The sequence below is a fragment of the Xenopus laevis genome, chromosome 7S (genome assembly GCF_017654675.1).
Source record: "Xenopus laevis strain J_2021 chromosome 7S, Xenopus_laevis_v10.1, whole genome shotgun sequence".
NCBI classification, from domain to species: Eukaryota; Metazoa; Chordata; class Amphibia; order Anura; family Pipidae; genus Xenopus; species Xenopus laevis.
In genome coordinates this window covers 109,172,333-109,185,980 of record NC_054384.1, presented here as the reverse complement: position 1 = coordinate 109,185,980, position 13,648 = coordinate 109,172,333, and the positions used below count along the sequence as shown (strand labels likewise).

General features: G+C 42.7%; 1 protein-coding gene across 2 annotated transcripts in view; it reads left to right on the top strand.

The window, feature by feature from the left end:
- Window positions 1–4,253: 4,253 nt before the first annotated feature.
- gramd1a.S (GRAM domain containing 1A S homeolog) overlaps window positions 4,254–13,648 on the top strand; it is an 87,409-nt gene continuing 78,014 nt past the window's right edge. Inside the window, exon 1 of one of the 2 annotated variants that reach the window (XM_041571724.1) lies at window positions 4,254–4,665. In XM_041571724.1, the coding sequence (XP_041427658.1) occupies window positions 4,328–4,665 (338 nt within the window). In that variant the 5' untranslated portion in view covers window positions 4,254–4,327. Of the gene's footprint in view, window positions 4,666–10,792; window positions 10,930–13,648 lie in introns of those variants that run through there. The other variant, XM_041571727.1, reaches the window with a different exon arrangement.

Sequence of the window (13,648 nt, the reverse complement as noted above, 5' to 3'; positions counted from 1 at the left end):
TCTAGGGATCTTCCCTTAATTGACAAACATGGAAATCCATTCATGTCTACTAGTTATGTCCTCTTCGACAAAATGTTGACCTGCGCTTAACCCTAACCCGCCCCTTCATTATCCGCACCGACCCTAACCCAGTGTACCTCTGTATTTTTCAAGGAGAACTAAAGCTTAACTAAAGGGTAGAAATGTTGTACATGATGTTTTGTGCTTCTGTACCAGTCCAAGGCAACCACAGCCCTTTAGCAGTAAAGATCTGTGTCTCCAAAGATGCCCCAGTAGCTCCCCATCTTCTTTTCTGCTGATTCACTGCACATGCTCTGTGCTGCTGTCACTTACTGAGCTTAGGGAGCCACTCACAATATACGGTACACATAGAATAGAAATGTCACAATATAAGGCTGATTAGTAATTAATACACATAATTACTACATGGCAGCACAGAAACCAGTGCAATTATATTATATTATATATATATTACAGCCAGGGAAGCTCATTTTCTGCTGGATAATTAGTGACGAGCCCTAAGCTTAGCTTCTCAACAGCCAATCAGAGCCCACTGAGCATGTGAGTGTCACAGACACTTTCCAAGATGGTGACCCCCTGTGACAAGTTTGAAGTCCTGGATCATTGCTGCTATTGACAAGCTCAAACTTTAGCCTCGTGCAATAAGTTCACTATAGAAAATATGGTATTTTTTGCCATTAATTTTTAGGATTTAGTTCTCCTTTAAAGACCCGCCCAGTATGACATCACAGAAGAGGTGAGCATGCAGGCACGTGTTTATTTAAAGTGATAAATGGATAACGGGCATTGCAAGGAATATACAAAATATACAAATTAGGATTGCCGTGAAGTATTTGGGGGTTTGGGCCGAATCCAAAATAGTGGATTCGGCGCATCCCTAGTAATAATTGGTCATTCAGAGCGTAAGCTTTTCAGGTATCCAAATGGCCCAGGTTCTGCATAAAGGGGTAATGCAAAGGAAGGGGTTTTTGGGTAATAAAACAATAAAAGAACACAAAGTACTAATGTTTAGCAAAGAAACTGCTGTCGGGAATCAGCTCCGCTGGGAAGACTGAAATTACCGCTGTCATTTGAGTGCGTTTATGCACGTTACCATGGGAACGGCTAATACCAGCCGCATAATAGCTATAAATTCAGCCCAAAAAAAAAAAAAAGAGTAATGCCAAACAAAGCAAGAGTTAGAGTGCAAAATAAAGTTCTGAATTCCACGTTATTATACAGGGCAGGAATTATATTATTATATTATTAATAAGGAACAGACTTGACCAGGATAAGGAATGGGGATTAGTGATGGACAAATTCGCTGTGAATTACCGCATTTTGCCGCTGGCGAATAAATTCACAAAAGTTCTCTGACGTCATAAAATTTTGGACATGCGGCAGAAAAGTCACGCCGCGCATCAACACTATTCGGGCGCCCATTGACTTTAACACCGGTGTAAATTTTTGAGTTTCACAGGAAATTCGCAAATTTTTCAGCGAAACATAACAGGAGAAATGCGCCCATGACTAATGGGGATCATATTGGCACTTTGCAGCAGGCAAAGTTGTAACCGTCTGGGGGTTCAATGGTTACAGGAACTAATGGGGCCCCACTGTGGCACCAGCATTGGGCCCTGCTAATGGGGAATTTTGGGGCTTCTGCAACCCCCCTACTCTGCGCTTAAAAATCAGTGTTGGAGCAGGTCAAAGGGGGGCAGCATACAAATTTTGACTGGGCCATGTGATAATTGGTTTAAATGAGGCATTTTATTTGAAATCCTGTAGCCTACTTACACTCGTCTACTACTCCAGGGTCCTGCTTACCCTAGCAACCAGCATGGAAACTGAATAGAGAAAATATACTGCCAAATGAACTGGGGTTACGGCCCCAGCAATCAGACAGTATTTTGAAAATAAGTCAGAATAATAAGACTAGGGATGCACCGAATCCACTATTTTGGATTCGGCCGAGCCCCCGAATCCTTCGCGAAAGATTTGGCCGAATATCACCCCTAATTTGCATATGCAAATTAGGGGTGGAAAGGGGAAAACATTTTTTTTACATTTTTTAAATTTACATGATTTCCCTCCCCGCCCCTAATTTGCATATGCAAATTAGGATTCAGACTCGGTTCGGCCGGGCAGAAGGAGCCGAATTCGAATCCTGCTGAAAAAGGCCGAATCCCGAACTGAATCCTGGATTCGGTGCATCCCTAAATAAGACAAATCATTAAAGGGGAATTATAGCGAAAATGAAAATTTAATATAAGCTTCATCATACTGACATAAGAAACTTTCTAAATACAATCAATTAAAAATTCTGTACAGTTTCTGAAATAATCAAGTTTATCTTCACTATCCCTCTCTCAGCATCTGTTTCTCTTCATTCAGTCTTCATGCAGCAGTTGGGTGTCAGATATTCACTGACAGTTAGATCCAATATATCTTATAGGGGGGCTCCTTTTGCCTAGAAGATATATTAGACGTCACTCTATTAAACTCACCAGATATCATGTCTCTCTACATGCAGAATTTGTGCAAAAGGCAGTTATTTTGTTTGTACTGGAATCAGTTATTTGAGTGAGCTCTAATACATCTTCTAGGCAAAAGGAGCCCCCCTATAAGATATATTGGATCTAACTGTCAATGAATATCTGACACCCAACTGCTGCATGAAGAGAGAATGAAGAGAAACAGATGCTGAGAGAGGAATAGTGAAGATAAAGTTGATTATTTCAGAAACTGTACAGAATTTCGTATTGCGCTTGCCCTAGTCAGTGTTTCCCCGTGTGCTCAATGGTAATGATATTTCTTGGGTGTAAATACAAAGCTTGGTGCTACTTATTTTGATTTACAGCACTGCAGTAGAGAGAGGCCTGCAACCGATCGAAACAGAAGATATAAACAAACGTTAGCCGAGGGTACAAAACTTCTTTATATACAGAAAAAACAGAATTCTTATGTAACGGGGAATGAAGGTGTTGGAAGCAATTAATAGAAGATGGTAATTATGTGATGACAGCCGCCTTTCCAATTACCCTCCCCCCCCAATCTCCTTTGAAATGTACAGTAAGCGCTTTATTGGCGTGACCTGCTTTTTAATCCCTTCCTTCCAAACATCTTCAGATCCAAACATCCGTGAAAGATCGTTTCCTCTAATTAGCCGTCATAAGGGGACTTTGTTACGCAGAATTACCCTGCATTGGGGGGAGGGGACTAATATTTCATGGTCGTTAATTTTAATTAATTTTTTCAGATAATAAAGAAGTTATTTTTGGAAGTGGGAGAAATCGCATTCATCGGGATAATTGGAGAAAAACAACGGAGGGAGACTTTTCATCCAAGGATAGAGTCAGAACAACGGGAAACCCAAGTTTCTACTGCGGCTCCTTTTATCTTTCTTTTTTATATTTTTATTCTTATACTGAAGAATTTTTTGTTACTGTGAACTTGAACAAAAAAAGCTATTTTACACTTTGTTTTGCTGTTTTTACACATTTTTGATGTGAAACTCTCAGGCCTTACGCACTCCAAGCCCTTATTTCCATATTAACCACACGGTTAGCAGTTTGTGCCCATAATACGTCATCAATGGATCTGACAGAAATAACTTCTCTACTGTGAAAACCCCATATTTGCCTTTTCTCCCCTTTTTTTGTGTCTGTCTTGCTCCAAGCAGCCAGTTATTTGCAATGATTGATTTTGGGTTATTTTCCCCCACAAACAACACTTTCCACATCTGGTGAGTTTTACAGGATTTTAATCAGAGGATCTCACGATGCAGATACTAAACCGAGAAACTGGCCCAAGGAGCTTACAATCAAGTGGAGTATAAAGAATTGACGCTTTTCGAAGTTCGAAGTTTTTTTTGGGCTACTTCGACCATCGAATGGGCTACTTTGACCTTCGACTACGACTTCGAATCGAAGGATTTGAAGTAAAAATCGTTCGACTATTCGACCATTCGATAGTCGAAGTACTGTCTCTTTAAAAAAAACTTTGACCCCCTAGTTCGCCATCTAAAAGCTACCGAAGTCAATGTTAGCCTATGGGGAAGGTCCCCATAGGCTTAGCTAACTTTTTTTGATCGAAGGATATTCCTTCGATCGTTGGATTTAAATCCTTCGAATAGTTCGATTCGAAGGATTTAATCGTTCGATCGAAGGAATAATCCTTCGATCGTTCGATCGTACTATCTGCGCTAAATCCTTCGACTTCGATACTCGAAGTCTAAGGATTTTATTTCCTAGTCGAATATCGAGGGTTAATTAACCCTCGATATTCAACCCTTAGTGAATCGGCCCCTAAATTACCTGTCGACCCAATGAGAGGCACCAGACCAAATTCCTTTGCTGTTGCCATGGAACCGCTCAAGCAGTTGCCATCCCTAAAGCCACCAGAATCCTGGTCTTGCTCATCCACCCCAATTGCCAGGCGCCGCCGCCTCAAGTTGAAGAAGGGTCAGAGGACCCCTGAGTCTGGAGGAAGAAGCAACGCAGAGGGGTCAGCTATAAGAGGGAGGAGCCTGAAGCCGCCGGCTATAGAAGTGACCCCGTCTAGTGAGGATGAGGCCTGGTCCAACTGCTCCACACCAAGTGCTTCACCGCAGAGGCGCCGGGGCCTGCTTAGGAAGTGGCTAAAGAGACGAGAGGCAAAAAGCTGGTAAGTGCCCCTGTGTGTGTATATATTTATAGTAGAGCTGATTATATGGTTAAAAAGGTTATAATTCATGGGCGGAATTCTTTATATTTTTGGACAACCTTTATTTGCGTTTCAGAAAAAGAAAAATAACTAGGGTGTTTCTGTGAAGGGTTCATTGTGGAACACAAAAAAAAAATAATGCATTTTGTGAAGCCAAACTGCCTGCACTGATTTTTCTGTTGCAGCAGGTCCTTTTGTGAGCGCAGCCTTCATTCCGTGATCACAAAAGGGATTTTGTCAGCACAGAATCAATTCCGTGGGCACGGAAGCAATTCTTCTAGTAACAAAATTCATTTTGCTACCAATCCTGTAAAGGCAAGGGTCATTTTGTGCTCACTAAAATAATCCCAAGAAGAAAATGATTCATTTGCATGTATGTTAATCCAATGTATGTTTTATAGTGTTAATGGTATCGAGTTTGTTTACTGAAGGCGGGCCAAGGAGAAAGCTCCCATATTTTTCTCACTTTGCACCCTGCCCTGCCTGTGGCAACTCTGAATGCAAGGACCGACATTCTCCCTATGAATGCAGAGCTGCCGTTAGAAGTGCTGTATTCATGAGAGACAAGGGGTTGCACCTAAGTGTTCCCCCTAACTGACGTGCACAGAATTCCGAGTTGGTAGTGGAGAGTGCCGGCGGGCCTAGGGTGCAAAGAAGTCCTGTAATGACCATAGGATGTGGGATATAGACTGACTGCCAGTCAGGTGGGGAGTATTTTCAGACAGTTTGCAATTGGTCTTCATTTCATACTCTTTGCTGCCTAACAGTTATTTTTAATGCAGAAAACAATATTCAGGGTTTCAATTTCTACCTAAAAGGGTCTCTTCTACCCTAGCAATCAGACAGTTTGAGGGCAAACACACTGCTTGCATTTCCACATACTTGCACTAGGCACCCATGTGTGGTGATGCGGGGGTGGGGGGAACCTTGAAGGTACCACCAACCTGCACATGACAGTAATTCTAGGGTTCCTGCATCAGTAGGCTTTAGTGAATTGGATGATAATACCCAAAAAAATTCAATGTATCGACCTTGTTGTATATGATGCTAATCTCACCTCCAAGGTGTCGGTTTCCTAACGTCAGTTCCCTTAATTAATTTGGTTGCTGGTCTCTGTACATTTAAAGGGCATGTAAAGGTAAAAAAATTAAATCTAATTTTTACTTTCGTTAATGAAAAAGAAACCTATCTCCAATATACTTTAGTTAAAAAATGTGTACCGTTTGTATAAGAAACCTGACTGTATGCAGTGAAATTCTCCCTTCATTTACTGCTGTGGATAGGAATTGTCAGACGGTCCCTAACTGCTCTGCAGGGAAACAATCATACTTATGTACAGCAGGGGGAGCCCCCGCCTTACTTCCCAGCCATGCAGAACTCAAGCAGCTTTGTTTGTTTCCCTGTAGAGCAGTCGGCGACTGTGTAGAGATTTGTATTGGATTTTATTTTTGCCTTTACATCCCCTTTACTGTTTCCAACTCCAGCTGCAGGGACAAAGATCATGGAGCCAGATTTAAACAGATAAACTGGGATTCTATTTGGAGGATTATTTTGCTGCAGCCACTGGTTCTGCAGAGTTGGAGAAAGTTTATATTAAACAATACAAAAACTATAAAATCCACATTAGATTACATGACAACACAGGACCCAGTGCAGTCTGTATATTCTGATTATTAATCAGTCTTGTTGTATCGGCTTCTGGCAGATATTATTTGACTTGTGCTGTTTTGATCATTTATGACGATCCCTAAGCAGCCCAGACCACACTGAGCATGTGCACAGTCTTGGTCTTGCAAAGATGTATAACAAAGTTACAAGATGGTGACCCCCCTGTGGCCAACTTTGAAAGCATAAATCATTTGTTTGATTAGACTTGTGGTTCAGTAAGTTCATGTTTATGTTTAGTATACAAAATACAGCATTTCTAGCCTTATTCTAATTTAGACTTTCTCTTTAAGATATTTTTTTTATATATTGGTTCCTAAAAGATACTCAAGGAATCATAGGCAGAATGTCTGTGGCCCCTGAGGTCTGTCCCTGCAACTGCTGCCTGGCACTGGGGTCCTTATTACACTTCCCTGGGCAGGTATTACTGAATATTCTCCTCGTCGTGCCTTTCCCATCTCATCAGAACGAGGGGCAGATGAAGTGACACATCCTCAGGAGCCAATGAAAATTGCAGCAATGTGTGACAGCTTCAGATATGTCTACAGTAACACAGTACAGCCAATCAGAATTGTACTGACACATCAGCTGCTCCATGATTGAAAGAGGTTTAAATGAACTTTTAGTATATTGTAAAGAATGATATTCTGAGATAATTTGCAGGGGTTTTTTTTTATTTTTTATTTAGCTTTATTCAGCAGCTCTCCAATTTGCAATTTGAGCCGTCCGGTCGCTAGGGTCCAAATCACCCTAGCAACCATGCATTGATTTGAATAAGAGACTGGAATATGAATGGGAGAGGCCTGAATAGAAAGATGAGGAATAAAAAGTAGCAATAATAATTAAGGATGCACCGAATCTAGGATTTGGTTCGGGATTCGGCCTTTTTCAGCAGGATTCGGATTCGGCCGAATCCTTCTGCCAGGCCGAACCGAATCCGAAGAGGTAAATCCGGGAGGTAAATCACTTGAATTTTTGTCAGAAAACAAGGAAGTAAAAAATGTTTCCCCTTCCCACCCCTAATTTGCATATTCATTTGCATATGAAAATTAGGGTTCAGATTCGGTTCGGTATTCGCCCGAATCTTTCACAAAGGATTCGGGGGTTCGGTAATAACAATACATTTGTAGCCTTACAGAGCCTTACAGAGCATTTGTTTTTTAGATGGAGTCAGCGACCCCGATTGGAAAGCTGGAAAGAGTCAGAAGAAGAAGGCAAATAATTCAAAAACCATAAAAAAGAATAAATAAAGGCCAATTGAAAAGTTGCTTAGAATTAACCATTCTATAACATATTAAAAGTCAACTTCATCATTTACCCACCATTCCTGCCCCGCTCTCGGCTAAAAGTAACTAGTGATAGTGGCGGATGCAGCCATGTCTGTGGGCATGTAAGGGTTAATAATTGGGAGCACCAGGTAAAATAAAAGAATGTGATTTGCTTGTACAGCTGCTCCTTCACATTGGGAGATGTTTGTTATTCTGGAGTCAGAACTAACCCCTTCAGTACTTCCTTGGCCCAGTAATGATTCCCACAGCTGGGCCCCAGTCTACAGTGAATACCAACTTGTACCTGTGCCAAAAGGGGTGCAGCCGGACTCTCACTGGGGTGCCTGGTGATATCGGGGGGTAGGGTTCTGCTCACAGCACAGTGCAGTTCTTTTGTCACATAAGCAAATATTTGGGGAAAATTTGGCCTATTTTTGGGAAGTCTGTGGATTACGTAACTCAGAACATCTTGGGTATTTTCTGTATTGGGAAGTAGGAAGAACATGCACATCTCATGCACTAAACAAGCGCAATATGCAAACTGCCAGACATCAGGTGGCAATTGCTAGTTTATATTATTCACATAAGCTGAGGGGGGTTTTTCCGGCATCATATTGAGATCTCAAAATAGCCAATTTAATTTGTACACAAATAGCCCTTGGATTAGTAATGAGCCTTCCATTCTTATAACCAGTCTCTGTGCAATCACTCGCTACAGTCTAATTATTTACAGACCTCTCACCTGCCCTCCGACATAAAGGGGTAACTCACAGACTAACTCATTTTAAGTATGATATAGAATGGCCAATTCAAAGCAACTTTTTAATTGGTCTTCATTTTTTCTTTTTTTTATATTTTTTTAATTGTTTGCCGCCTTCTTATGACTCTTTCCAGCTTTCAAATGGGGGTCACTGACCCCATCTAAAAAAACAAATGCTCTGTTAGACAAAAGAAATCTCTGTAGGGAAGTGTAAAAATGGAAATTGCCTACTCACCAGATTTTTAAAGCATGTTTACATCAAGCATATTGTACGTTGTACAAAACTGATCCTTAACGTGTTTCACGTGGAGCGAAACGAAAATTACTAACCCCACCCTCACTCCAAACATAGAAAACTTCATATTTAATTTACTTATGGTGAGCTATTTGTGGCAGCATTTGCATATTCAATTATCTGGCCAATCATAAGCATATATATAAATAGGATAAGGGAACTGCTCTCCCCAATGTTGCCAACTAGACCTTAAACTATGGACCTACCTATATTGGAACCATTTTACAATAAGGCAAAGGGCCCCCATGCCAAATAACCAAGTCCCAAATCCACAAACATTTAAGAAGGTTAAGGCTCTGTAACGTACACATTTATTGTTATTGCTACTTTTTATCTTTCTCGGGTTTCTATTCAGGCCTCTCCTATTCATATTCCAGTCTCTTATTCAAATGAATGCATGGTTGCTAGGGGAATTTGTTCCCTAGCGACCAGATGGCTGAAATTGCAAACTGGAGAGTTGCTGAATAAAAAGCTAAACAGGCTACAGGGTGAGGAGGGTGCTACAGTGTAAAGAGGGTGCTACAGGGTGAGGAGGGTGCTACAGTGTATATAGGGTGCTACAGGGTGAGGAGGGTGCTACAGTGTATAGAGGGTGCTACAGGGTGAGGAGGGTGCTACAGTGTATGAAGGGTGCTACAGGGTGAGGAGGGTGCTACAGTGTATGGATGGTGCTACAGGGTGAGGAGGGTGCTACAGTGTATAGAGGGTGCTACAGTGTATATAGGGTGCTACAGGGTGAGGAGGGTGCTACAGTGTATAGAGGGTGCTACAGGGTGAGAAGGGTGCTACAGTGTATGAAGGGTGCTACAGGGTGAGGAGGGTGCTGCAGTGTATGGATGGTGCTACAGGGTGAGGAGGGTGCTACAGTGTATGGAGGGTGCTACAGGGTGAGGAGGGTGCTGCAGTGTATGGATGGTGCTACAGGGTGAGGAGGGTGCTACAGTGTATGGAGGGTGCTACAGGGTGAGGAGGGTGCTACAGTGTATGGATGGTGCTACAGGGTGAGGAGGGTGCTACAGTGTATGGAGGGTGCTACAGGTTGAGGAGGGTGCTACAGGGTGAGGAGGGTGCTACAGTGTATATAGGGTGCTACAGGGTGAGGAGGGTGCTACAGTGTATAGAGGGTGCTATAGGTTGGGGAGGATGGTACATTCTATACAGGGTGCTACAGGGTGAGGAGGGTGCTACAGTGTATACAGGGTGCTACAGAATATAGAGGGTGCTACAGGGTAAGAAGGGTGCTATTTTTGATGCTAGATATATATATATAAATATATAAAACTAGATTGTGTGTGCGAGTGTGAGCATCCCTTGCAATAGTCTGTACATTCAGCAGTGGGCAGGACTCCCACAGCCACTAGGTGTCACTCTAACTTCACTACTGATGTTTGGGGCCCAATTCTCTGTAACTCAACCTGCTCTTGTCTACCTGTTACTGTACAGTTGGCACCTTTTATGGGAAATAATTTAACTTTTCCTCTCTACTGTTTCTACCTTCACTTTCACACTGTCCTATTGTTACAGCCCATTGCCGTGACAGCGTGTCACCCTCCATTCACTTGAATCACACCTCCCAACTGTCCTGTTTTTCGCGGGACAGTACTGAAAGCTCAATCCGCACTCCCGGATTGTTACTAAAATTTCCCCGACTTTCTCATTGATCTCGTGCACTAAACAGCCAGAAAAAGATACAACGTTTCTGAAATCAGTTTTTTGGCCGACAGCCCGGAATACGTGCACTTAGATACATTTGTAACAATTTAAGATAAGCAAAGAAACAATTGTAACAATTAAAGACAAGCGGGTCTCTTGGGGAAACTGTGACTGTGTATTCCTCCTCCAGGGAAACAATACAGGTGAATCGTAATCCTTACGCTGATGCACATTGCAGGGTATTCTATAGTGCACAATATAAGTACATGAGCCCCATTTCTACATTAAGCGTATTGTCCCTTTAAGGCTCCTCATCAGAGGAAGGAATGCAATTGGCAAGCGGAGGGACAGACTGGGTTGGGGGGACGGTGCCAGCAGAGGGTGCACAGGAAATATTTACACGGAGACGCCTGTAAGTGCCAGCGGATAACAAGGAACCCTCCCGTCTGCCCAAGACTGTTTGCTGCTAACGGCTCACGAATAAGGAAACTATATCTCACTGTATACAAGGGAAGCCACTGGGCTACTGGAGTCAGAACCAGCAGTTGCCTGGAGCACGAGAACATTAAGCAACCAGTCTACACGTAAGCAGCTGAATCCACTGTGTGTGCGCCTGAGACATGGATGAACAATTGTGGGGACCCCAGTGCAGGTGCATTTATCAGCCAAGTACAGCTTGTTGTTAACCAGGGGATTGTAGTTCAACTACAGCTTGAGCGTTTCCAGCTGCACCCCTGATATATATAAATGTTTGTTAAAGAAATATGCCACTGAGGGGTTTTATGAAGGCACAAGGCTGCAGGTTGTACAGGGAACGCTGAGTATAACTCATGTATTATAAGGGATAATGTACCCCCTACTGTAAATGATAAGGATATTAGAAGTCACTGAGGGGTTGTTCTGTGACCATATAAAGGCACAAGGCTGCAGGCTAAGTTATACAGTGAACTCTAAGTATCACTCATGTATTATAAGGGATAATGTACCCCCTACTGTAAATGATAAGGATATTAGAAGTCACTGAGGGGTTGTTCTGTGACCATATAAAGGCACAAGGCTGCAGGCTGAGTTATACAGGGAACTCTGAGTATCACTCATGTATTATAAGGGATAATATACCCCCTACTGTAAATGATAAGGATATTAGAAGTCACTGAGGGGTTGTTCTGTGACCATATAAAGGCACAAGGCTGCAGGCTGAGTTATACAGGGAACTCTGAGTATCACTCATGGATTATAAGGGATAATGTACCCCCTACTGTAAATGATAAGGATATTAGAAGTCACTGAGGGGTTGTTCTGTGACCATATAAAGGCACAAGGCTGCAGGCTGAGTTATACAGGGAACTCTGAGTATCACTCATGTATTATAAGGGGTAATGTACCCCCTACTGTAAATGATAAGGATATTAGAAGTCACTGAGGGGTTGTTCTGTGACCATATAAAGGCACAAGGCCGCAGGCTGAGTTATACAGGGAACTCTGAGTATCACTCATGGATTATAAGGGATAATGTACCCCCTACTGTAAATGATAAGGATATTAGAAGTCACTGAGGGGTTGTTCTGTGACCATATAAAGGCACAAGGTTACAGGCTGAGTTATACAGGGAACTCTGAGTATCATTCATGTATTATAAGGGATAATATACCCCCTACTGTAAATGATAAGGATATTGGAGGTCACTGAGGGGTCTGTGACCATATAAAGGCACAAGGCTGCAGGCTGAGTTATACAGGGAACTCTGAGTATCACTCATGTATTATAAGGGATAATGTACCCCCTACTGTAAATGATAAGGATATTAGAAGTCACTGAGGGGTTGTTCTGTGACCATATAAAGGCACAAGGCTGCAGGCTGAGTTATACAGGGAACTCTGAGTATCACTCATGTATTATAAGGGATAATGTACCCCCTACTGTAAATGATAAGGATATTAGAACTCACTGAGGGGTTCATATAATTTTCTATTTTGGTTTAGTTCCTCTTTAGGTAAAATGGAACATTTGTCTTTGCTTTCTGCTGGCACTCTCATATTACATCGTTGTGTGTTGTGGGTACATTACTGTGTAGAAGGTTTTGTTATAGGCTTTTAGTAGGCGGCTTTGTTGGCACTGGGCTGTATGAGAGGAAGGATATTATAGAGAAGACCGTTTTCTGACACTTCCTAAATTGACATAGAATATCCTCGATTAGGTAATCACCTACTACTAAAATATTTTGAAACAGGAAGGACAGAGTGAACCCACCCTCACCCTTCTCAGATTTCCCAATAAGTTTGTATGTTACATGCTTACAGAAGGTTACAGCTATACTGTGTCGTCAATCAGGAGTACCCAGGGCACAAACAAGCACTCACCCCAAATCTCCCCCTAACTGACCTTCAGACTGGGCCCCCTTAGCTCATAACAAGGTTACAGATCTATAGAAACATTGGGGTGTCACCCTGCTATAGTTCCAGGGGTACCCAGGGCACAAACAAGCACTCACCCCAAATCTCCCCCTAACTGACCTTCAGACTGGGCCCCCTTAGCTCATAACAAGGTTACAGATCTATAGAAACATTGGGGTGTCACCCTGCTATAGTTCCAGGGGTACCCAGGGCACAAACAAGCACTCACCCCAAATCTCCCCCTAACTGACCTTCAGACTGGGCCCCCTTAGCTCATAACAAGGTTACAGATCTATAGAAACATTGGGGTGTCACCCTGCTATAGTTCCAGGGGTACCCAGGGTACAAATAAGCACTCACCCCAAATCTCCCCCTAACTGGCCTTCAGACTGGGCCCCCTTAGCTCATAACAAGGTTACAGATCTATAGAAACATTGGGGTGTCACCCTGCTATAGTTCCAGGGGTACCCAGGGTACAAATAAGCACTCACCCAAAATCTCCCCCTAACTGACCTTCAGACTGGGCCCCCTTAGCTCATAACAAGGTTACAGATATATAGAAACATTGGGGTGTCACCCTGCTATAGTTCCAGGGGTACCCAGGGTGCAAATAATCACTCACCCCAAATCTCCCCCTAACTGACCTTCAGACTGGGCCCCCTTAGCTCATAACAAGGTTACAGATATATAGAAACATTGGGGTGTCACCCTGCTATAGTTCCAGGGGTACCCAGGGTACAAATAAGCACTCACCCCAAATCTCCCCCTAACTGGCCTTCAGACTGGGCCCCCTTAGCTCATAACAAGGTTACAGATCTATAGAAACATTGGGGTGTCACCCTGCTATAGTTCCAGGGGTACCCAGGGCACAAACAAGCACTCACCCCAAATCTCCCCCTAACTGACCTTC